The sequence below is a fragment of the Nilaparvata lugens genome, chromosome X (assembly GCF_014356525.2).
Source record: "Nilaparvata lugens isolate BPH chromosome X, ASM1435652v1, whole genome shotgun sequence".
NCBI lineage: Eukaryota > Metazoa > Arthropoda > Insecta > Hemiptera > Delphacidae > Nilaparvata > Nilaparvata lugens.
The window spans coordinates 101,767,708-101,795,282 of record NC_052518.1 but is presented as its reverse complement, the minus strand read 5'-3'; the positions used below and the strand labels follow the sequence as shown (position 1 = coordinate 101,795,282).

Here is a 27,575-nt window from a genome sequence, read left to right as displayed (position 1 = left end):
ACCGGTCTTTTTAGGTATCAATAAATCTGTGGCTTTTGACAATTTCTTAGTCTTTTTCATTCAATATGAATAATTACCACAATATCAACTTCTCAACTACACAAAAAACAAACAAAATATCACGAACATTTGTAATTGCAGTATAATAGAATGTTGATGGGTTCCTAAAGTGGGCTGAAAACTATGAAGCGATTTGATGATTATTGTTCTAATAGAGTTAATGTAGTCAAAATTCGAGTATAGTATAGTATTCCATAGTGGAGTGAAAATAGTTCAAGAATTGATAGATTGTTTGTAGTTGTACATAGCATTTCACTTAGTTGATAGTTTAGAGCAGTATAATTATAGTATTTAAGAGAATGATAGTTCAGAGCTGAATACAGTATTCCATAGTGATTATAAGGTATACAAGGATAAAAAATAATGACATAGTGAGGTCCAAGTTATAATGGCAGATTAAAATTTGTGATGCTATCCTTATCTATCATTCAACAAAGCAGATAGCGCTATCCTTTTCTAACTCCGCAACGTTGCCAGATCGTGTTTTAACAATGTAGAAATATAATTAACAACATTATTAATCTAAATTATGATAGTGTATTATTTAATAATTGGAAATATATTTTCTTGACGCATAAAATATGATTGATTGTTTTAAACGAGAATGAACAGTTAATCAGATATACCGGTATCAGCTATCCTCTATAGAAGGCAGAGAATCGGCAACGTTGTACTTCTATCTTAATCCATTTCCATTATAACTTGGACCTCACGTAGTACAAGGTGTTTATGAATTATCGGGGTTTCAACTCTTTATAAAATTCATTACAATTAACTTACAGTTATAAATGATAAGTCAAAATGAAAGAGTAACTCAAACAGTTTTGTTTGTTGGCACAAGTGTGCATGTGCGTGCAAGGTTTCCGCCGAGCAGGTCTGGGGGCAGGAGTAGATGCCTGAGGGGCACCTGCCAGAAGTCATATCACAGCATAGGACCCAGGGGATCCAGCACTCAAGAGACAGGGGCTGAATTTAACGCAACTGGTCCATTGATCCCTCTAGAGCATGTACACCACTGCCAATCATCATTGGAGAGTTTGGCCTGGGCGGGTTACCCAGTTTACCCCTAATCCTACACAGAATATCTTTCATAAGGCATCATTTAAGTTTCAAGTTTTTATTGGGCCAGTTGGACATAGAAGTTACACATAGCCAAGTCACAATTCACATTAGTTTCATTGAACTGTATATCATTCTATACCATCAAATGACAGTATGGCAAATAGTACTTTCAATAATATACATATTTGCTTCTTTTTTCTCAGTTACCCTTCTGCTTCACAGCGTAGGGTAGTTTGAGGCCTTTTACCTCACAGCTTAGGGTAGTTTGTGCCCTGCCTCATAGCGTAGGGTAGTTTGAGCCCTTTTACCTTACAGCGTAGGGTAGTTTAAGCCCTTTTACCTTACAGCGTAGGGTAGTTTGAGCCCTTCTGCCTCACAGCGTAGGGTAGTTTGAGCCCTGCCTCACAGCGTAGGGTAGTTTGAGCCCTTCTGCCTCACAGCGTAAGGTAGTTTGAGGATTCCTCAGCCCAGCACCTCCACCTGCCTCTATCCCCTGCGTTTTTCTGAAGGGTTTTTCCTCTAGCAGCTCCTAGTGCTCCTACATATTTTTCGAACGTTGTTCTGGAACGACCTCTCTGGTAGATAATGAACGCTGAGTAGACTTAGCATTTTCAAGCTCCTGTTTCTAAAGCTTTTCAACTGGGTTTTAGTGAAGTTATTTTGTTGAAACTTGGTGGAAGTATGCAAGTAGTGCATAGCCCTTTGAGCCCTTTTACCTTACAGCGTAGGGTAGTTTGAGCCCTTCTGCCTCACAGCGTAGGGTAGTTTGTGCCCTGCCTCACAGCGTAGGGTAGTTTGAGCCCTTCCGCCTCACAGCGCAAGGTAGTTTGAGGATTCCTCGACCCAGCACCTCCACCTGCCTCTATCCCCTGCGTTTTTCTGAAGGGTTTTTCCTCTAGCAGCTCCTAGTGCTCCTACATATTTTTCGAACGTTGTTCTGGAACAACCTCTCTGATAGATGGTAGATGAACGCTGAGTAGACTTAGTATTTTCAAGCTCCTGTTTCTAAAGCTTTACCTCAGTTTTTTAGTGTTCAAGCCCTAAAAATCGAGAAAACATGTATCATGACTCGCCAAGGAATACTAGGGTTAGCGCCAATCGAGGTAAGGCTAGCGATAAGCGATTAGACTCTGTGACTGCTACAGCTCGTGGTGCAATGAGACGGTCCTTATCAGCCGATAACGACTTTGACGTTTCACCTGCTCTCCTAGAGACGATAAAACTAACGGTTACAGCAGTTCTCTTTTATACAAAAATTAGCTGATAAGTTAGCGCCCCTCATTGAAACAAACTTTCATCAATGCAGTCTGAAATAAACGCATTGAGAACTCAAATCACGGAACTCCAAACAGAACTTACTGTCATAAAAAGTGAATCTAAATATTGTCAACTCCAAGGGCATTGATGGTATCCCTATCCTCTTCTACAAAAAAACTCCTCCAAATTAGATACGTTAACCACAATAACCGATGGAATAAAAACTCGTCTTGATGATCTAGCTTCAGAACAAAACAAATTGAAACTAAAGTGTGATGATTTGGAGAAGAAAAACACGGAAACTGCAAATCATGTACGCTCATTACAACAAGAAATAATTTCATTATTCATTCATTCATTCAATTCATTCATTCATTCATTCATTCATTCATCCGTTCGTTCGTTCGTTCATTTATTCATTCATTCATTCGTTCATTCGTTGATTCAGAGAAGCAGAATCGACAATTTGGAGATAGTTGGAATCCCGGAAACCACAGGAGAAAATCTCATAAACGTACTCGAACGCCTAAGTAAGCCTCTCAAACTAAATTTCAAAGAAGAGGACGTTTCGGTGGTGCATCGCGTTCCAACAAAAAAGGAGACACTTCAATTATTGTCAAATTCACATCACGTAGGAAAAAGGCTGCATGGCTCGCGGCGGCAAAACAGAAGAAGGGAATTAAGCTGAAGGAAATATGCAATTCGCCGACCGACAATCAGGTTTATATCAACCAACATCTTTCTTTCACCATCTTTCTTCATCGTGTGTAAGTGCCTATACTACCAGCTAACCTCCCTGAATTAATAAAAATCGGATTGAAGTAGCTGTTGTTACAATTAATGAAGACACACTTATCAACGTTTGGGAAGAATTTGACTATAGGCTGAATGTGTGCCGTGTGACAAATGGTAGTCACATTTATAAGGTTCTTAGTAGAACTGTTTGAGTTACTCTTCCATTTGACATATCATTTATAACTGTAAAGCTCTGAACACACACGTCGATTTTTGTTCGTACGATATTTTGCCGTCCTTATAAATTCTATTAGATTGAACAGAAGTTTCGTTTAATCCAATAGAATTCAGGACGGCAAAATATCGTACGAACAAAAATCGATGTGTGTGTGCGGAACTCAAGTTTAATGTGATTAATTTTATAGAATTGAAACCCCGATAATCATTATTATAAACACTCTGTATGAAGGTGCGTATAGATATACGCGCCGCGAACATGAGCAATTCACTTTTATGTATTTTTACAGAAACGGTAAGATACAGATATAAAAAGCTTGGCATCAGCTGATTAAAAGTGAATTGCTCATGTTCGCGGCGCGTAAATCTATACGCACCTTAAGAGTAATGATAGTATCACAAAGCTAGGTTATAAAAGTATACATAGATTATTCAAGAGAGGAGAGCAAAGTATTACTTATTGATGAAGATTCTCATTTGCTTATTCTGATGGCTCATGCTCGCGTTTATTTCATCTGCTTTGTAGATCATCGAGTCCAAAGTCGATATATGACTACCAACCATTTCGGCAACATCGATGCTTTTGGGACTTTTGATTGGCAGTTGTGGAGTATTTTCACTGGCCTGAACTGAGGATGCATCGCCAGAAGAGGTTGGCTGACCCTCCATCACTTGAAGACCACCATCTGCAAAAAGTTTTCAATGTTTTTACTATTCAAAATATATACAATAATATTGTAATTATTAGTAGCAAACTCAAGTACTATTGTATAGTATAATTTTTCTATTAATTAATAATTAATTATTATTAAACGAAAGTCCAATTAAATGCTGTAAATCACCCCGAAGACTTCTGCTACTGCAAATATCACTTTTACCTGGCGCAATATCCAGCTTCTATGCTACTATGAGGTACGCCTCAAGCTACTATGTAGGACACCAAAGGTGAGCAGGGAGATTTTTAGGCACTCGTTTATGTACTTAGGACCTTATATTTACAATAAATTGCCAATTGAATTGAGAAGGTGTGATTCCTATATTATCTTTTGTGAGAGAGCCAAGAGCTGGTTGTTTACAGTGAACGACGTTTGGATGGTTAGAAATGTTGTTAGATAATGGTGCAGGTTGAGCTAGCATTGTTCAACGGCACCATTCTCATAAAAATATTATTATTCAATTGAATCACTATTCCACTAAGGCATGTACGGTATTATATTAATTACATTAATTACTACATTTAAATGCATTTCATTTATTCAAGTTTTTGGTTTTCTGGGCTGTTTCAATTTATTTGTTTTTTTTTTATATAATGCGCTACAGGCAGTAGTTTCAGTATTGTTTTAGCAATCTTAATCACCTAGACTAGACTCACAGCTTTTATTTTTTTCATACAAGTTTATTTTTATTTTTATTATTTATTATTTAAGTTGATAATGTTTTTACCTTGTTAATTATACTTTGATTATCTGATCACACAACTGGATACGTGATCAGTATAATTTCCAAGATACTATTTAATTTCTACTTTTGTAAATTGTAATTTGAGAAGGAAATAAATTCATTTATTCAATTATTCATATTGACAACAGGGTAAACAGCTCGATGGAAATTCGATGAGCGCTACTATACAAAAATTATTTGTCAGCCCAGGAATCGAACCCAGTACCTCCTAATTGCCGGTCAGGAATGCTTACCCTTACACCAAACTGACAATCTCTGGATAGCAGCGCCCAATTTCCATCTAGCTGTTCACCCTGTTTTCAATATTTGCAGTAGCAGAAGTCTTCGGGGTGATTTACAGCATTTAATTGGACTTTCGTTTAATAATAATTATTCATTAATTAGCATTTGAACAAATGCAACTTCCAATTTATTTCATCTGTATTAATTAATTTGTATGTACGATAGGGTTGATTGCTTTTTTTTGTTCTGGTATTTTTGTGGCAAATGAACTGAATTATTTATTCTTTCTTTATTCATTTTTACAAAACACTTCACATTTAAATGATTGGGAGAAAAAATAAGATTATTATTTCAATTATTGTATTGTATGTATGAAATTTGTTGTATAGGTAAAGATGCGTGCAGATATACGCTCCGCGAACATGAGCAATTCGCTTTTAATCAGCTGATTATATCTGTACTTGTACAGACACTGTAAGATACAGATATAAAAAGCTTGGCATCAGCTGATTAAATGTGAATTGCTCATGTTCGCGGCGCGTAAATCTGTACGCACCTTAATGCTTGTGAAGACCTCAGATGCGGTTACAATAAAACTTATTCTATTCTACTCGATTATACTCTCTCCTAAATTTAAGTTCAGATTAAATGCATAGATTGTACTAATAACATTATTTTACTTCAGTACAGTACAGTACAGTTATAAAAGTATTGCAAGTACAGAGTGTCTGATAAATCACTCCCTATTTTTATACAGCTAAATTTCTTTATTTATGAACCAATTTTGTTAGAACTACATTTGTTAGATAGAGCACTCCTTGAGGTAATTTTCATTTGTTTCAATTTGAAATTGCCCCCTCTCTTGACTGTGCGAGAACGAACTGAAATAGCAGCTATTTATGAGTTCTGGGGATCTGTGGTGCGAGTACAAAGGTGGTGGAGGGCTAAGCGATAGATCCATGGAACACTGAATGCAAAAAATTGAGATCTTTCTTAAGAATTGTTGAAACAGAGTAATGTGAAAGACCACTTTCACGAGATCCGTGATGCAGTGATTTCTTAGGGCTCCTCATGAACATTTCACGAACTCTGTCAACATTTTCTGCTGTCCTTGACGTTGATGGTCTTCCTGATCGTCTTCTAACTGCGACACTCCCTGTTGTTAGTAATTTGGAATGACAATTTTCAAGTTTTTGCACCCACTGCTGCATGGATCCCTCGTTCAGCCCTCCACCATTTTTGTACTCGCACCACAGATCCTCAGACTTCATAACGAGCTGCTATTTCGGCTCGTTCTTCCACAGTCGAAGGAGGGGGCATTTTTAAACAGAAACAAATGAAAATTGGTGTTAAACAAAACCTCAAGGAATGTTCTATCTAACAAATGTAGTTCTAACAAAATTGTTTCATAAATAAAGAAATTATAGCTGTATAAAAATAGGGAGTGACTTATCAGACACACTGTAGATAGTAGTGTAATATACTATAATAAAAGTGAAATTAGTAACTTATTACAGTTATGTATTAAAGTTCATTAAAAGTATTATTTAATAGAACAGTTGTATGGAGTGGCTTTGAAAAGGAGGCCAAGGGTCACATCGGCCTGAAGCTTCTAGGAGTAAGTAATAGAACAGTTATAATAATGTACTATTTATAGAATACTGTTTTGTTGTACACTTGGAATAGTCATTGACTATTATAATTTCTCACACACTAAAACATTAAATTCCTAATACTCAAGTCTCGTTTTGTAGAGAAACCTACAAACCAACAGCTCTATTCTATAACATTGCGCTAAATCATTTATATGATTGATTCATCATTTATTCATCATTTATGCAGATGAATGACAATCTTATTTGTAACTAATTTTACACTAAAATTAATTAAAATAAATTTATTTTTTGAAAAAAAATAAGAAGAAATCTATTTTCATCTTTTGACTCCAGAACAGACAAGGTGATGTTTTGTCAGCTATGCTGTTCAACTTAAGCCTGGAAAAAGTAATAAGAGGAATAGTAATAAATCCAAAAATCCAAGAGGAGCGATAATGAACAGAATGTTGCAGTAGATGGCCTATGCGGATGACGTAGTCTTGATTGCAAGAAATATCCAAACTCTAAAAGATGCCTTCAAACAGCTCGATGACGGATCAACAGAAATGGGACTCTCAATTAATGAGAGTAAAACAAAGTATCTGGAAAGCAGCAGAGCCCGGCAGATTGGCGACAGATTCATAGAGTGCAATAATTACACATTCGAAAGAGTGGAAAGCTTCAAATATCTTGGTTCTATTATCACAGAAGATAACGATGTTGAAGTTGATATAAAAGCAAAAATAGCGGCAGGAAATCGATGTTATTATGCACTTAGCCAATACTTGAGATCCAAAACACTGTCAAGGAAAATTAAACAACAAATCTATGAAACTGTTATAAAAGTTTTCAGAGAAAACCCAGGCGGAAGAAGGTTGAAAGGACGTCCACGCAAGCGCTGGCTGGATGATGTGGAAGATGATCTCCGGAAAATAGGCGTTAGGGGATGGAGACGCAAAACTGCCGACAGAGAGGAGTGGAGAGGCATTCTTGAGGAGGCCAAGGCCCTGGATGGGCTGTAGTGCCATGGAGTAAGTAAGTATAATATTGATACCGAGCTGTTCAATAAATTTAATTGGTGATATTAATCAATAATTGCATCCAATCTGTTCATTTCAATGGCATTTTGCTTCTCATAATTTCAATTTCATAATCGATTGAAAAGGAGGCCTGTCTCATGCTAATGCCTAGTCCACACTCTCGCCAAGTCGCTGACCAAGCTGGTAAGCTTGGCCACGTTGGTCTTGACATCCACACTGCAATGGACCATTTGTGGATGCTCGGCTGGCCACTCGCCTTCGCTCGACAAAAATTGGAGCGATGGCTAGTGCAGGCGAACGCTGGCAAACCACCCATCCACACTCTCGCGTTTGTCATCATTTGTATGCACTTGGCTAGAGTGTGGATACGGCATTAGACTTCAAGTAATCCAACTACAGTTACCATAGTACTTCCATCAATACAGTTACCATATTCAAGATAAAATAGAATTTTATCACAGGTTGGATAGGAAATTAAATTATATTATCACTGTTGAGTTTATATGGAATTAATTGAAAACAGAGAATAATATTGTTCACAGTAAAATTACTAGAAAGAAGGCCAAAATACAAACTCAATCTGATTTGATTTTGAATCTAGTTCTAATAATTATGTAGACTTTACTTAACTTATCACAGCCTAGGGTGTGATCACATTGAATGTGTATATGAGCAAGTGCACGTTATTAGATCATACATGAGCCGAAAAACAAAATCTGGAAGAGCCATTGAAACACGTTGTGACTTGCATGTAGCTGATCACACTGAACGCAACCAGCAAGTACACGCGTCAGTATGAGTGTTCCTATTGCTATTTCCACATTGTGTTTCTTAGATTGTATTATTTGTTTCCCATCTGCGCACTTGATCATGCATGAGCATGCGTGCACTTGCGCATATACACGCATTCAATGTGATCACATCCTTAAGGTTGATGATTCACACATATGGGACTGTGCTGCGTTGCGGTTGCGATGAGACTGCGGCCGATCGACTTTAGATGGATTCACGGTCTCTCCATTTGAAATGCATGGCTACAGCCTACAGTCATTCACACATAGGGGACCTGTGCTGATGTCGTGCTGCGTTGGTGTTGCGACCGTGTCGTTTGAGAGCTCTTCGAGGCCACGGTCTCATGCCCTGCGGCTTCGGCTGTTTCCGTACAGCCTCGGGCATCTTCGTTTACACCTGCCGGCTGTTCTGGCTTGAAGATGTTTACCAGCGTTCTACCCTACTACCCTAATTCAGTTCTAGTCGATGGTTCATGCCTTGGCCATACATTGTGAGAAGAGTTTTTAAAAAAGTGAAATCTGAATGGATGACGAAAAGCTGATTCTGCCGGGTGTTTCAAAAAGAATGACCCAATTTTAAACAGTTATATTCCAGTTTATGATGTATTATAAGTGCTCTATGTGCCCTCCTTTTGAGGCTCGGGGACATCAAGACAGTAGCCAAATTCATCCCAGACTGTACAAGATGTCTGTCTTCTCGGACTGTAGCTACTGATAATAATGATAATACTGAGGGTGATGCCCACATAAGCTCATAGGCTTGTGCGTGGGTAATGAGTGAGAGGGATGATGATGAGATATGACAACTACTTGTTAGGTAGTCGGGACCGACGGTTATCGCCTCCTCCGAAAGACGGGGTGGCCGTATCTGGCCTGAAACTAAAAAATTCAACAACTATATCATTCGCAGATGACACTGCAGCTGTTTTCTATGGAAAATCGTGGATCGAGGCTCATGAAATTGCAGAACAGAATTGTTTTCTCATTAAAAAATGGTTAGACAAAAACACTTTGAGCTTGAACATTGATAAAACCAATTACATCACCTTTGCACTCAATACAACTGGTAAACCCGACGAAAATATGAATCTGAGACTACATTCAAACTGCAACATGAACTTCAATAACTGCACTTGTCCCATAATAAAAAGAGTAACAAGCACAAAATATCTAGGCGTCAAAATAGATGAATATTTGAAGTGGGACATCCATATCAAATTTTTATGCAAAAGAATCAGATATCTTTCTTATAAATTCTACGAAGCAAAAAAAAATTCTAAACTCAAGTCATCTTAAAATGGTATACTTTGCACTGGTACAGTCCATAATCCAGTATGGTATTTCAGTATGGGGGGGCTGTTATAATTCCCACTTGGAAGAGCTTTTCATAATTCAAAAATCAATCATTAAAACAATCTTAAATAAGCCTAGACTTTTCCCAACCAACCTGACTTTGAAGAGTTTAACGTGTTGACAGTTAGACAGTTGTATGTAATGAATGTAGTGAAGTATATATTTAAATATAAAAATAATTTCATTTGCACTAATAATACTATCAATAATCAATACAATTTAAGACCCACCTCAAATAAGTACCTAATCTATCATACTAACATTGAAAATATTAGAAGACAACTCATATATTTAAGCACTAAAATTATAAATAGAATTCCTGAACAAATTATTAGCTGTGCCAAGATAACAAAAAAAGTAAAAACAGATATCAATGCTTGGATCAAAATTAACTACTTCTTCTACCTTTGAGAACTATAATAAGTTAACAGAGAACTTTTCTGATTAGTGCGCTCACTTCCCCTACTTGTGCTCTATCACATCCCTTTCCCAATCCTTTCCAAAAATTCCAAGGATCAAAAGCCTTCCTATGACATGGATAGCCATAGTTGGAAGATCTTTTGATCCTCTACCCTTCTTCACCACATAACATGTATAATTTGCCTTCTAATATTGTAATGTGTTCTCATATTTATGTTATTTATTTTATACTGTAATGTTTTTTATTGATGTAATTAATTTTTATTTCATATTGATGTATCTCATGTGTGTGTGTGTGTATAAATAAATTGAAATTGAAATCTATGTGATTGTGCTGTGGTCAAAAACTTTTGCCCCGGTCGATATTCGAACTCGGGTTCTCCTGATTATTAGACCAGCGCGTTATGACTTACTCCAACGAGCCACCCATAGTGGCTACTGCATCAGTTATCCTGGTTTTTAGCTCCCTTAGCACTTGATATTGAGGAGCGAAAAACCAGGATAACTGATGCAGTAGCTACAGTCCAAGACATCTTGCGAACAGTCTGGGATGAATTTGGCTACCATCTAAATGGTGTCCGAGCCTCAAAAGGAGGGCACATAGAACACTTATAATACATCATCATAAACTCGATACTTCTGTGAGTAATTTGATGTAAAATTGGTTTGTGTACACCATTTTTTTAAATAAATATAACTGTTTCAAATTGGGTTATTCTTTTTGAAGCACCCGGTATTTTTACATGAATTTGAAAGTTTGTATGATCTGCAGCATGCAGATTACGATAATAATATAGTAAGAGAGAATAGATGACTGCAAATCAAAATGGAGGACTCTTTCTTCTTCTTCTTCTTGCAATCCAATAAACGCACCAACCGCTATAATGACATCCTCTTCGTCGGAGCACATATCTGTGACTGAAGTAATGAAGTGATTGCACTGGAATAACGTAATTACAGAGCAAAACAGCAACAGCACGGCCGCAGAACAGTCCCCTACGTGAGAATGATAACGACCCAACACGACCGCAGTCCCATCGCAACCGCACCGCAGCACAGTCCCATATGTGTAAATCAAACTTAACGCTACGTTTAACACTCCGGCTGCGAACAAAACCTACGGCACGAATATTGTCAATTCAATTCGATTTGTTGCCCGCAAGTTCCTTATAAAAATGTTGAGGTGGATGTCACTACTGCCAAGGCTCTTAAAAATTCATCAACGCTGAGGGCCGTTTTCACACGATAATCAAACTGGGTTTTATAGTCGGTTGACCCAACAAAAAACTGTCAAAATCGAATTTCACCACACCCCTTCAAGATCATGTGACCAGTCGAATTTAGTTTCAAAATTACTCACCGGTTTTGTTCGGTCGTCATTTGATTGTAGTAAGCTATAGAATAGAATTTTATAATAATACAAAAAGAGAAAATGAAAAATCATTCAAAAAGACACCTCGTTTGAAAAATAATTTCATAATAACATATGTTCTCTTTCAACAAACTAAAAAAAAAGTTATTTAGGCTTAGCCGAAGCAGTCAGCCGGGTTAATAGTTTTCACAGTCCTTATTATAAAAATGTATTGCACTATTACACAACCGCACTCTGACAATAATGAAGTGCAATATGGACGTCAATGTGACTGGATTGATCAAAGACAAATAAAACTATACTAAACTAATTTGAAATGACTATGAGACTAAATAAGTTGACTATATAAATATAGTCAACTATATTGTGGGATGCATTTTCTACACATTTAAAAAATGGGCCTGATATAAAGGTGCATACAGATTTACGCGCCGCGAACATGAGCAATTCACTTTTAATCAGCTGATGCCAAGCTTTTTATATCTTACCGTTTCTGTAAAAATACATAAAAGTGAATTGCTCATGTTCGCGGCGCGTATATCTGTACGCACCTTTATACAGAGTGTTTATAAAATAATGTTATTAGTACAATCTATGCATTTAATCTGAACTTAAATTTAGGAAAGAATATAATAGAGTAGAATAGAATAAGTTTTATTGTAACCGCATCTGAGGTCTTCACAAGCATTAAGGTGCGTACAGATTTACGCGCCGCGAACATGAGCAATTCACATTTAATCAGCTGTGCCAAGCTTTTTATATCTGTATCTTACCGTTCCTGTAAAAATACATATATAATCAGCTGATTAAAAGTGAATTGCTCATGTTCGCGGCGCGTATATCTGTACGCACCTTTAGATATTGTTATTGCGCATAAATTTAGGTTATGGATTGTCCCATGCACGATAAAATGAAACGCATTTCAAAGCTGCGGCTATACAGAATACTGATCAGACCAGTGGCCACTTATGGTGCTAAGACGTGGACGCTGACTAGTAGAGAAGAGTAAACCTTGCGTGTTTTTGAATGAAAAATCGGAACGGAAGATGGGTGGCGCGCGCATTAGAAATAATGAAGAGGTTGCCAATTTTATGGGACCACAAGATATTGTGCGAGCTATCAGGGCGCAAAGGTCAAGGTGGGCCGTCCACTAGAACCGTTTTCGTCCGAACTAGCATCGGCCGAAAACGCGACCGAACGGTCCCCCAACAGAGAAAGGAATAGATGCTCGTCCATTGCAACAGGTTCATACGGCCGTGCACGGCCGATCAATTTTTTGATACGTATTGAATGGGATTTTCCGGCTCTATCCGGCCGAAATAACTTGTCCAGCTGAGACAACATCCTAACCTGAAATTGTTTCACAATCTTGTTTGTTTTTGTTTTTTGAAGTTGTTCTGTTTTATAAAGTTGTAACTATGGACAATGAAAAGTTGATAAGTTTGGTTCAAGAGCATGTTCCATTGTGGGATATGCGATACAAAAGACAAATATGCGATTGTGGCATATGTGAGTATCACCGTTGTGATATTCAAAGGAATCTGTGAACAAAGATTGCTTAATAATGAATAACTAATTTAGTGGATATTTGTTGAAAGTGAGATTATTGTAATGAATAACTAACTTAGTGGATATTTGTTTATTCAATTTTCAAAATCTCAATATAATCATCATTGTTAATGAAAAATGTTGGTGGCTATGATAATAGTTAATTCATAATTGGCAACTAGACTGTCGTAAACGGTTCCAATGGACGACCAGATTCGTCCGATCCAACGGCCGAACGGATCGGTTGAATATGGTTCCAGTGGACGGTTACCCAAAGGAACCACTGGAACCGTTTGGTTGTTAGATCGGACGAATCTGCCGGCCGTTAATTCGGCCGAATATGCTCGTCCATTGAAACCGTTTACGTCAGTCTTTTTGCCAATTATTGACTGAACTATTGAATATTGAATTAACTACTATCATAGCCACAACAATTTTCCATAAACAATGATTATATTGAGATTTTGAAAATTGAATAAGCAAATATCCACTAAATTAGTTATTCATTACAATAATCTTACCTTCAGATCCTATTTAATCAGTAATCTTTGTCTACAGATTCCTTTGAACATCACAACGATGATATCTTTTGCCTCGCATATCCCACAATGGAACATGCTCTTGAACCTAACTTATCAACTTTTCATTGTCCATTGTTAAAACTTTATAAAACAGAGCAACTTCAAAAAACAGACAAGACTGTGAAACAATTTTGAGGTTAGGATGATGTTGTCTCAGCTCGACTTCGGACGGATAGAGCCGGGAAATCCCATTCAATTCGAGTCGAAAACTTGATCGGCCGGAGACGGTCGTGCACGGACGTATGAACCTGTTGCAATGGACGAGCATCTATAGCTGTCTTTGTTGGGAGATCGTTCGGACGAGTTCGGTAGTTTTCAGCCAATGCTAGTTCGGACGAAATCGGTTCCAGTGGACGGCCCACCTAAGGCGGTTGGGGCAATGTAGCATTGCAGGTTACCGCAGAGTTTATTGTAAGGCAATATGATTGGTACACGTAGAAGATGAAGGCCCAGGAGGCCCCCTGTGGGGATGGGGGAGCTTTGAGTCGAACATCGTACTCAAGAAATTGTTGAAAACCAGAATACACCCAAAGTATCCCTGCTTGTCGACTATAAGGGACCACCTTTCCAAAGTCCATCTTCCAAAACCCTCCTTCTCCTTCTTAATATACTTTGGAACTTTTTATTTCTAGAATGGCACTTTTTCCATTGACTTAGCTTTGTACCATTCTTTCTTTTTTTCTATTTGTCGGCCTTTCTTGGCCATATTCTTACTTCTACTGAGGCCAACCGAAGGTGTGATGTGGACCGTGCTGATGGGTGGTGCTTTTATATGGTGTCTCTAACGGTGCCTGCAGGATACCAGGCGCCCTCCTGTAGTATTTAGCCTTGCCTGGACATGCGAGGCTCTGTCTGGGTTGATTCCATTCCCCCAGCTGTTCGTGGGAACCACATGAACAAACCAAACCCCAAGGCAACTCCAGAAGTTACCTCGCCTTCAAACCCATCGGGATCTGCTCCGCAGTGCAGGCTGGATGCTTGTCTGACTCGGACTAGGCGCTGAGACAGCAAGTAATAGCAGCGTTGGTGGGAATGCGAGCGGCCGCAGTAACATCTTCCACCCAGCAATGGTCGGCGTAGTTCCGCCTAGCGGACAGACGAAAGATCAATCCAGTCGGTTATTTGATCCCTCCAGCCAGGCTCAGCCAAGCAGCCGAGACAATAGAACAATGGAGTGACGGTCTTATTCGCGTTCATCAGCAGTTTTCTTTCTCACGACTATTTTTATTTTTGTGTGTCAATAATAACTCCAGTCACGAGTAAAAAGTTTCCAGAAACGCGGTGTACTACCATATTAATGACTTTTCATGATGATTTTTAATTATTTCAAAATATTGTTGGCATTCTGAGCCTTCAGGCTAAACTTGGGGTCGCTGAAAACGAATCTGCAGAATTTCTCTATCACGAAAAAAAACGAAAAAGCCAGACACCCATCTCAAATGACAACAACGCCAAGCTGTGAGAAACCATCCTGCACTGCGGCGCTAGGTTCAGGGCAGGTTTCTCAATCTGAAATAGGTGCTTCAGGAACACAGGAGGTTTCGTTGCACTCTTATGTAGAGGCTATAAACATTGAAAAGGCTTCTACTGATCACTACACGGATGTCGTAAGCTCAATCACACCATCCCAGCTGGAGAGAAAGGATGACCTTCTCAAACCACTGCTCAAAGAAGGGCGGCCATTCAGGCAAAGCTACTTGGAAGAGGTGAGGGCTTTTCACCCTGCGAAGTTTAGGAGGGGGCAAAAATAAAACATTCAAGAGGCCAGAGATGGGTGAAACTCCAGGTACAAATGTGGGTAAAGAGGCTGAGTTGAGGGTGGCCAGGCACCCTAGAGGAAATTTGGCGACCACTTCCTCAGCGGAAGGACCTACAAAGAAGGCCAGGAGAGGAACTCACGTATTTCACGAGGACCAATCAGTCTTAAGAGACTTCCAAGCATATCACACAGGATTGCGAGAGACTAGGGGCAAGAATAAGGGCTCTGTTTGGCTGCAAGCAACCAGGTGAGGAATGGGATGTTAGTAAAGGGAAAAACTCCTGGATCTTGTAAAGTACACAGCCAAACCAACGTACTTGGAAACACAATAAGCTTCGGTTGACGTGTGGGGTTCTTTGAACCTTTGGATCCTTGAATCCGTCCCTTCAAACATAACATAACAAGGCCCAGGAGGAGATGGCTGGAGGATGTGCGGGCCGATTTGCGTTTTGGGCGTCCAAGGATGCGGAGAATGCGGCGGAGAGGAGAGAGGATTGGAGGCCAGGTCCACATCGGACTGTAGCACCAATGAAAGTAAATAACAGAGCGAGGACATAGAGAAAATATAGCATAATAAGATATTTCATGGTATAGGGCGTTCATGTTCTAAATTTCACAGCTAACTCAAGCCGATAGTCCACGTAGTTGTTTTTGGTGAAGCTATGTGACGATGGTATTCTCTCATATTGTGCGGCTCTTACACTCTCACCGCAATAAAACAGTTATAATAGACAGTAGTCAACAGTAATCGGCTCGAGTTAACAAACACAATCGGCTTGAAATTTGGACATAAACGACCTATACCATGGGATATCTTCTTATGCTATGTTTTCTCTAAGATGAGGACTACTGTTCACAGAGCCACAGTATACATACAGTATGGAAACTCGGCTAGTACCCTGGCACAAAAATCCGCCATCTTGTTAGAAAGTTCCGCATTGTAATAGTATTGATGGGAGGTTCGGATCACTTTACTGATCCGGATCAATTGATCTCGTTCACTGCCGCGAGCCAATCAAAAGACCAGGATTGGAACTTTCTAAGGACGTGTATTTGTGCCATGTAAAAGGCATTGGTTGGGTAGGCGTTTGATTGATAGTTTCCAGTCTGTATCTATTCTGTGACAGAACTACAGAGTATCCCAAAAAACGCAACATTTGTTTGGTTGGTTTAGTTTCATTTTCGTCAAAAAACACTACAAAATCAAGCAATGCTTGGTAGTATTTGACACGTCAACATACATCCGAGGATAAAATTAAAATTTTGAGTGCCCACTCAGAAGAATGCCCACACAAGAAAACAAAGAAGGAATCAGAGCAAACAAAAAAAAAGGCGTAAGGCTTAAAGGCTGTACAAAGGCTAAAAATAAACTTTCAACTCGTGATATTTTTCAAAGTTTTTCAATTTGTATATCATCAAGCTATCAAAATGAAAAAGTTTTCTCGGGAAAACATTTTTTTTCTGATCATTACTTTTCGAGATATGAGCGCCTAAAGTTTAAATTTTTGGGACAACATTTCAAATTCGGTAAGAGATAAATCCATGACATTTAGAGGATAGATTCTTCATGGTATTGTTGATCTAATAAAACAAAAATTTTCTGAAAATATCAATTTTTAACATAGTTATTCAATTTACTAAAAATAGCCAAAAATAATTTCTAGTTGAGTTATTTTTGGTAAATTGAATAACTTTTTCAAAAATTGATATTTTTAGAAAATGTTTGTTTTACTAGATCAACAATACCATGAAGAATCCATCCTCTAAATCTCATGGATTTATATCTTACCGTATTTGATATGTTCTGTCCCAAAAATTCAAACTTCAGGCGCTCATATCTCAAAAAGTAATGATTGGAAATAAATGTTTTCCTGAGAAAACTTTTTCATTTTTCAAACAAATCGAAAAACTTTGAAAAATATCACCAGAAGATAGTTCATTTTTAGCCTTTGCACAGCCTTAAGGAATTGTTGATAACAAACTCATAAGTAACAGAGTTGATTCACCCCCAACAGCTAAAACTTTCCTCCATGTTATAGGGCGTTGCATCTATCAATTTATTTTCAATTGCACCCTTGAACTACTTTATGCAATCGATTTATTCTATATATTTAGGGAAAGAATTGAAAGCTTTTCAACGTTCTCTCAGGGGTAGCATTCTTCATTTTTTCAAACTGTAATCAATTTATTTTTGTTAATGTTTGTTGAATTGAAATTTCTTTTTTCAGAATTTTATTCCACTGTAAAGTGGTCTCTTCTCGAAGGTTGCCGTATTTTCTTGTATTGTTGCTATCAAACGCAGTATCACTTTGAGTCTAGAGATCCCGGGAGACACAAATTTTGTTAAAAGAGTGCAAGTGTGTCACCAAAGTCGTGGGGGACATTTTTGACTGATATTGTGTTCCACAGTTAACCGCACTTTCCATTGTAATGGAAAATATTAAGGTGCGTACAGATTTACGCGCCGCGAACATGAGCAATTCACTTTTAATCAGCTGATGCCAAGCTTTTTATATCTATATCTTACGTTTCTGTAAAAATACAGATATAATCAGCTGATTAAAAGTGAATTGCTCATGTTCGCGGAGCGTATATCTGTACGCACCTTTATAGTTATAGGTCAATAATGATTTAATCAACAATTCATATGTTGCGTTCTTTTTGGGATACTGTACTAGTTTAAACCGATAATAAATTTAAAGTAGTTACCTGGTTTATCAAATGTTGCGTTGTTTTTGGGACACTATACTAGTTTATTAGCAGATAATAAATAATTTAAAAGAGTTACCTTGTTTATCATCATTACCAGCAACACTGCTTGTCTCAGATGAGGATTCTCCAGCCGATACGCGGGTCTTTAGTAGACTAGTCACACTCCCGAATACAGTCTGCAATTTTCAAAATAGTCATTTTGTCAGATTTGAATTGTAAATCACTTACAGTAGTATAAAAAAAGATTTGGATTAATATTATTATCAAGCTATAACATATTGAAAAACAATAATAGATTTAGATTGGATTGAAAAAAAAAGTTTTATGATAAAAACCAAGATAAAATGCTGAACATAGAATTGAGAATTTTGTAAAACTATTTTGCATTTTATAAATTATTAGCATCTCTAGAGAATTGGTATGGAATTTTTGCAGTAATATAATGCATCACCATCAGAAAATATAGGGGTGAAAATGAATAAAATATTCAGATATTCAATTATTTATAAGCATCAAAAATAGATTTGGATTGGATTGAAAAAGTTTTATTCTAAAAAACAAGATAAAATGCTGAACATAAAATTGAGAATTTTGTAAAACTATTTTGCATTTTGTAAATTATTAGCATCTCTAGAGAATTGGTATGGAATTTTTGCAGTAATATAATGCATGACCAGCAGAATATAGGGAAAAATGAATAAAATATTCAGATATTCAATTATTTATAAGCATCAGACTGATTGATAATATTGACGTTCAGTTTTGGGCAGATACCCTACAAAGGAGTTGATAGTAAGAGAATTTGCAAACTGTTACACATTCTGTTGATAGCTTTTCTATGGTTTCATAGAAGAATCCCCACTGAATTATATTGTAATAGATTATTAGACGCACAATCGATGGCTAAAGTGAACTCCACGTTATAATATAATGGCAGTGAATAAATATAGGAGTTGCTGATTCTCTGCCATGCCACCGCCTTCTATATAGGATAGCTGATACTGGTATATCTGATGTAAAATCAACTGTTCATCATTGTTTTAAATAATCGATTATATTTTATTCATCAAGAAAAATATTTTTTAATGATTAAATAATGAATTTTCATGGATGATATTAGATATTTTGTTAGTTAATTATATTTCTACATTGTTGGAAAACGATCTGGCAAGTTACGGAGCTAGAAAAGGATACCGCTATCTGCTTTGTCGAATGATAGACAAGGACAGCAACATCAATGTTAAGGCTGTTCGGTACACCTTTTTATTTTTATTTAAATTGGATAATCTTTTTCAATATAATTGTCAAGATCATTAATAAGATAAAAGATAATTGATAAGAGTGAGAAAAAGTGGCAACTGAAATTTTCAAGTGGTCTAATAAGCGAGTTATGGGTTGTTGAAGTGCTAAACTCCGTTTTCATCCCAGATCAACATAAACGGTTTCGGATTTTCCATTGTAGTTTTTTTTAATACATTCAGTATATCATTGGCTTTGTTCTAATATGCGTTTTTCGCGATTGATGCCAAAATAAACAAGTAATCGAATTTACCAAAATGTTACATTGTTATTTATGAACGATATGGGAAAAAAATGTTTTAGTTTGGAAAGATAAATTTTTTGAATTTTTAAGAGAAGTTCTAATAAATATGGTCGAAACCGATTATGATCTGGAAAGAAAACGGAATCTGAAAAGTTAGCACTTCAACAACCCATAACTCGCTAATTAGACCACTTAAAAATGTCAGTTGCCACTTTTTCTCACTCTTATAATGATCTTGGCAATTATATTGAAAAAGATTATCCAATATAAATAAAAATGAAAAGGTGTAGCGAACAGCCTTAATTAAATACTGCTACTACAAGGTGGTGCAGAGGAAACGTATGTTTTTCGAACCGCTAGTACTCGGCGATTGGAGGAGATATTGCTGTTGAACGTATGTTGGCAGACGGCCCATACAATGCCGTTTCAGTCACTATGGAGCATTGGAACGTACAACATCGTGTGTTCGCTGTCGAGCAGTTTTTTGGAAAGAATTAATCTGTAGTTACAGTACAACGTATTTTCGGTCAATACTTCAGAGTTGGACGTGGAAGTGCAGTGCCTGATCGAAATACTGTTCTCCGATGGGTTGCAGTGTTTAGAAATACTGGTTCTGTGATTAAAAGTAAACCTTGTCTTCCCCGTTCAGCTCGTACACCGGAAAATGTAGACCGAGTAAGAACGGCAGTTGTTACTGGTCCTAAACGATAGACTAGACGGCATGGTCTCAGGACTAGACGACACTGACTCTGTCTACCTTTTCCGGAGTACGAACTGAACGTGGAAGACCAGGTGGTTTACTTTTAATCACAGAACCAGTACTCCTAAACGCTGCAACCCATCGGAGTCCAGTATTTCGATCAGGCACTGCACCTCGACGTCCAACTCTTAAATATTGACCGAAAATACGTTGTACTGTAACTACAGATTCATTGTTTCTGAAAAACTGCTCGACAGCGAACACACGATGTTGAACGTTTCAACGTTTCAAGGGCAATAACCCCTACTGTCACGCCGAGTACTAGCGGTTTGAAAAACATGCGTTTCCTCTGCACCACCCTGAATAACGTGGACCTCACTATATGAATAAGTTGGAAGAAGATATGACATTGACATGATAATATAATCTAGAAACTTGATTTTGAATATCTAAAGCTTTTCAAAAGCCCTATCAATTATGATGGGGATAATAATGTGAAGTAGTTAAAGACCGAACTAAATGTGACTGATTTTCTGATAAAACTATTTGAATTGTAACCGTTTGTTTATCTAGTACATACATTATAATACAATCAAACAAATAAAACTATATCAATAATATCTAAAGCTTTTCAAAAGCCTTATCAAAATGATGATGGAGATAATAATGTGAAGTAGTTAAAGACCGAGCTAAATGTGACTGATTTTCTGATGAAACTATTTGAATTGACACCATTTGTTTATCTAGTACATACATTATAATACAATCAAACAAATTAAAAATATCAATAATAGGATAAACTCACCCAGATAATTATAGTACAAAACCAGCCATGATAATCAACTCAAAAGCATTTTACGCTCTTCTTACCACACTTGAAAACAATCATAACAACTGAAAAAAAGCAGAAAATGAAAAAGCTTGATCACTATAGTTTCTAGACTGACCTAAAAGTTATATCTTTCCAAAAATTAAGCAAATGAACACCTCAAGTAAAAAAGAATTTGAAAGCAAATGTGGGGAATTAAAATAATTATTGGTCATTGTTGAACAGAAATCCGATTTTCTACAGTCTTTTGGAGCAAACAGCTATGTAGACTACACAATCTAGTATATACAAAGCTAAAATTATAATGGAGAAAACAAGCAAATATTAAGATTGTACAATGTTTATCAAGTCTTCTTGAACTTTTCAACTTATACTACAAAACACACACAAAAAACAGAACATTGCTGTTTGGCAAAACCCCGTCTAGCTACTTGAATATACTCCAAATAAAAGTAATTATTTTTCTTAAAAATCTAGCATTTCCTTATAACAACAGTCAGACTCGGACTTGAGCAAAAGAAATATAAACAATTCAAAAGTCTATTCCAAGTGTTATAGATGAGTGATCTATATTATAATATTATTCTGTCTTAGCTTCACTGAACAAAGATTTTTCAATTGCAAAAGTTTAGTGATAGCAGTATCACATAAATAAGTTTTTCTCCCTCTAATGACTGGACCTCAAGTTTCAGGTTTCTTAAGTTCGGACAGACAGAAATAAGTTGAGACTGAGAAAATATCCGTGTTTCCAAGTTGAGCGAAATTTCAATCTTTTCGTGAAAGCCCATATGACTGGATATATTCAGATTGACAACTATGTCAAATTGAATTCATGGGCTTGCATGAAAAGATTCAAATTTCGCACAATTCTCCAATACGGATATTTTCTCAGTCTCAACTTATTTATACAGACTATAGTCTGTCCGAACTTGAGATACCTGAAACTTGAGGACCAGCCATAAGAGGTAGTAAAACTTCACACAAATTTTTCAAACACCATATGCTACTTATCTGTCCACACTATAGTCAATGCCATTTTCTAGGCCCTTGACACTTGACGGTCAGACGCTTCCTGTGTGTCATGAATTCTCTGACCACACCACGTCACGCTCCGCTTTCAGTGTAGTTGTACCCTTATACTTCTGATTAGTTTCATTCGATTTCTCAGATAATTTCACACAAAGAATTGATCATTTTAGTACCCTCATAGGCCGCCACATAAAAAATTGGAGAAAAATATGCTATCTTCCGCCATCCTTTGTTTAGGTACCTTAGGTTTCCTACTGGTACCTTTTCTTTACCGGTATTTGATCCCCCTTAAAGGATTATTCAAAGATGGACAAAACAAATAGAGAGGAGCAAATATTTTCAAGTAGACACTTACTTTGAACCTGTTAATTTTTTTCTGTGTAGTTTGTAGGATGCTACTGATTTCATTTAGTCCGCCAGCAACATTCTTGATATGTTCATCCTGAACGCCCAGTTCCTGTAATAAAAAAATATTATAATTACTGAGCTATTGGTATGAACTATTCAGGCTGGAGTAATTTACGTTCAAGAGCTAGCCTAGATATCTAAAGGTGCGTACAGATTTACGTGCCTAAATACGCTCCGATCATGAAGGTTACGGGAGATGTTACGCAAGGGTTCAAAATATGTTCGAAGGATGATCGCTCGCTTGTCGTATTGTTGACTTCGCTACAGCCTAACCTCACAAATGTGAAACGTCCAATCCAGCTGATTGGGTGACAAACTAAATAAAATATTCTGACCAGGGGATTGCTGGGTAGCCTTATAATACATTATGTTTATATAATACACTTCATAGGAAACAGTCACAGAAATACCTGGGAGTTACTATGGACTCTTTTCTGCGCTGGGATCATCATCTCAATCAACTATGCGGGAGACTGAGGAAGACCATCTACAGATTCAGGATTCTGAGGACACTGGTCGACAAGGGATGTCTAAAGCTGCGTACACATACACGCGCCTCCAACCCGCACCGAGCATGCTCCGCCCTCGTTCATCCATCGCACCGCAGTCGCTCCGCCCCCGCTCTGCAGTCGCACCCATCATGAACGTTACGGAAGATGTTAGCTCTTCTCGCGTTCCCCGGTCGATCATCAATCGCTCTGCTGGGGTGACGTTCGGTTGCGGAGCAGAGCAAAAGTCTGTACGCACCTCAAGAGTTATCTACTTCTCTCTAGCACAGTCCCTCATGCTGTATGGGATTGTGGGATGGGGAGGTGCAAGCTTCTTGCACATCGAACCGCTCCTCAGGGTGCAGAAGCTGATCATGAGGTTCATCAACCAGAAGCCTCCACGCTATTCATCAGACCAGCTATTCAATGAGTTTGACGTGATGGATCCAAGACAGCTTTACTCCAAGGAGATACTATGCAGATTACACAAGAACCCAACAACATTTCAAACCAGAAACCACAACCACAACACCAGATACAGGAATCTTCTCATCACCAGTGTTGCAAGGAAGGCACTATACCAGAGACATTTCAATCATTTAGCACCAAGATTATATAATCTACTTCCTGCAAACTTCAAACAGATTAATCATCCTAGAATGTTCAAAACAATAGTACACAATTGGTTGATGAGCAAAGGAAGACAGAACATAGAAAACATTATTTCAAATAACAACTAACCACCTAATGACTTACTAAACACTAACTAATTAATAATACGCACAAAAAACTAACAAAACCTATTCTAGAACATGGTACGCCATAGTGGAGTAGGTCAATTTCCACACAGAAAAAACTAAACAAGTAGAGGACACATTATAAGATTTTGACGTGACAACGTCTTATAAATTGGTTTGCCGGGAGACACTTCAAGAAACTGCGTTACGTTCCCACGTTATGCGCTCACAATGAGAGCGAGTGAGAGCGTTCGTTTCGGTTCACGGTCGTCTGGAAAGAGCACGAATAGGAGCAGTGGCGAGCAATGCCGCACCAACCCGAAGGCATTCACCTGGAGAGAGAGTGAAACGGAGCAGTCAACCTGCGCAGGCGCCGCAAGCAATCTCCTGCGACTGCGCCACTAATTCAAAATGTCAAGTCAATGGTTGTCTCTCTCGCTCTTAGGTGGGCGCGGGCTAACCATGCCTGAGTGGAAGGGACGCTTGCCTCTCACTCACTCTCATTGTGAGTTATTATTTCATCCTTCTTCCTACTATACGAATGAATATTCACATTAAAATTATTTTACCACTCAAAGTCGTTGTCACGTAAAACTTTCGCCCGTATACCGACTTTACAGGCAACCATGCAATTTTTTTTTTTGTAACTAACTATTGTATGTAATATTGTAATTTATCTAATATTTTGTGTAATTAATGTCATAGTTTTAGTTTTTTGGGAAATAAACATTTCTTTATTTTTATTTTATAATAAAATTATGACAATTATTATGTTTATTGCATTTATGTTGAAGTTTTATTACAAAAAAGGTTATGTCTGTCAATCTTTTGAAAGGTGAAAGGATTGGTTGGGAGTTCGGCGTCTTTCTTCTAAATTCTAATATGCTTGTACCTATCATTAAAAATGTTTTTATATTATTTAATTTTTTTGATTTAATAATTAATTTTGATAATTTCATATGCTATGCTAACACAGAGATCGTAATTATTAACAATCGTTACAAAAAAAACGCCAGTTTGTCACTCCCAGCACACGTAGATCACCCATCACCCATCACGTCACTAATCCATCTTCTCCTTGGCCTTCCTCTTCTCCTCGTCCCAATCACTATATCGTCCATTATTCTAACCGGTCCTCTTTCTTCAGCCATTCGATTCTTCTTAATTTTATGGTGTGTATAATATTTTCTTCCTCGATTTTATCATCTATCTCACAATTAATATCTGCCTCTCCATATACCTTCGTCACATATTGTATCCCAAATTCTTCTGAACATCTTTCTCTCAAAACATCTCAGTACATCATTGCTCAATACCGTCCAAGTTTCAGCCCCATATATTACAACCGGCTTTACCAATGTTTTGTATATTTTTTCTTTTGTTCTTTTATTTTACGGGTGATGAGTCTGCTCTATCTTAGTGGATATTTGTTTATTCAATTTTCAAAATCTCAATATAATCATTGTTTATGAAAAATGTTGGTGGCTATGATAGTAGTTAATTAAATAATTATTGACAACTAGACTGACGTAAACGGTTCCAATGGACGAATCTGCCGGCCGCATACGGTCGTCTATTGGAACCGTTTACGTCAGTCTAGCTTAGTGGCCAATCAACTACTATATTAACTACTATCATAGCCACCAAAATTTTTCTTAAACAATGATTATATTGCGATTTTGAAAATTGAATAAACAAATATCCAGTAAATTAGTTGTTCATTAAAATAATCTCATTTTCAACAAATATCCACTAAATTAGTTATTCATTATCAAGCAATCTTTGTTCACAGATTCCTTTGAATATCACAACGGTGATACCTTTTGTCTCGCATATCCAATAATGGAACATGCTCTTGAACCAAACATATCAACATTTCATTGCCATAGTTACAACTTTAAAAAACAGAACAACTTCAAAAAACAAAAACAAACAAGACTGTGAAACAATTTTAGGTTAGGAACACTTTGTTGTCTCAGATCGACTAGGTAGTTCGGCCAGATAGAGCCGGAAAATCCCTTTCAATTCGGATCAAAACATTGATCGGACGGAGACGGCCGTATGAACCTGTTGAAATGGACGAGCATCTATTTCTTTCTATGTTGGGGGACCGTTCGGTTGTTTTCGGCCGATGCTAGTTCGGACGAAAACGGTTCTAGTGGACGGCCTACCTAAGAGTGAACACAGAACTAAAAAACATGGGCGTGTCAAATGCATGAGTTTGAGTTAGGTTAGGCCTATGTATGGCAAATCAATAGTTACCGAATTTACAAACTTTTCTAACTGCTTTTATTGAATATTTCATAAACTTCTACATGGTATTTGAAATACAATGAAGACTTTTCTTGACCTCCTCTATCAATATATCCTAATTATAGCGAGCATCATTTATAACAATAGTAATAATTTTATTATTCATAGTTTCATGATAAATAAGTGAATGCGGTATATTGCGGCCCATATAATAAAACAACTCCTAATAATTATTAATATCAATGCTAATGCCCGAATGGGAACAAATTAAAATAATTTTTTTATTTATCGAGATTTTACAGATGTGAGCAGAAATCTACTTTGTATAGAATTTTTGTGAAATTACGAATATTGAACAATCAACATCAACGGTAAAGCGGTACGTGGACCTCACTATAGGGTATAGGCTACTTCGCATGGTTTGCAGGTTACTGTACAGGCCTAAGCAATATGACTCCTTGTATCTTGCAATTCCTATACACAAAAAAATCAACATTAATCAAGCAAATAATGCAAAATTATATAGAAATTTCAAAGATAGGATGGTTCTCAACTTACTTCTTCAGGATTGCTCTCAACACCTGTAGGCCTACTGGTACCTTCTTCAATTTCTACATCATTCCTTTTGGTTGCAAATTCTTCTTTGTCTGGTTTAGGAAGACCAAGTAATTCAGCCCTCATACATTCATATTCATAATCTATTTCTGACATGATTAACCAGTGATGAAGTTTAAATATAATTCGAGGTTTTAAATAGAGGAAGTAATTGAGAAGGTTAGGTTGGACGATGTATCATAAAGTGTTAGAATAAAATATTATGATACGTGGGAGAAAGACGTGAAACAAAACCATAAGTTATGAAATCAAATTAACATTAAACTAAGTTCAACAAGTGTTAAATCACAAGCAACTTTCAAATTGAATACTAATACAATAATTTTCTTTCACAAAATACAAATCAACACCATGACTTGGAAGATCTTTTGACTTGGAAGGTCTGCCAACATAATGATGTGATATGATATCAACTGAATACTCCAGCAACGAACTCATGAGAATTGAAATGTTTAGTCTACATTCCTAATTTTTATTATTCCTCATTCATATTTCTTCCAGTAGAATGGTCTATTGTATACAAATAGTTTTTTGGAGTCATGTACACCAAATCAACCGCCACCAGTTTTCGAAAGTTGAAATTGCTCGATTAGAAAGTGATGTCTATAGGTTGTTCGATAAAGCCACAAAGAAAGAATGTAACATGAATTTCCAAGGATGATGATGTCTTCATCAAACCTTCTAAATTGAAATACCTACATGTTATACATTGTAGAAGTTTCAAATTCGATACTTTTGTTAAATTATATACTTTTGAATATTATTGTC

The 27,575-nt window shown here is 37.1% G+C and overlaps 1 protein-coding gene across 3 annotated transcripts; it reads right to left on the bottom strand.

Annotated features, from left to right (window-relative positions):
- Positions 1-27,195, bottom strand: LOC111048174. Of its 3 annotated transcripts, none has more exons than XR_005573270.1 (5): positions 26,751-27,195; positions 22,662-22,763; positions 21,254-21,342; positions 18,282-18,381; positions 1-4,037 (listed from the first exon to the last, which is right to left on the bottom strand). XR_005573270.1 is itself a non-coding variant. In XM_022334039.2 (4 exons), exons 1-4 carry the CDS (start codon positions 26,901-26,903, stop codon positions 3,805-3,807), a joined length of 588 nt encoding a protein of 195 aa, XP_022189731.1. In that variant the 5' UTR covers positions 26,904-27,173; the 3' UTR covers positions 1-3,804. The 3 variants fall into 3 exon arrangements, 1 of the variants encoding a protein (XP_022189731.1); XR_005573269.1 differs by lacking the exon at positions 21,254-21,342 and having other exon boundaries at positions 1-1,430; positions 1,839-4,037; positions 26,751-27,173; XM_022334039.2 differs by lacking the exon at positions 21,254-21,342 and having other exon boundaries at positions 26,751-27,173.
- Positions 27,196-27,575: the final 380 nt, after the last annotated feature.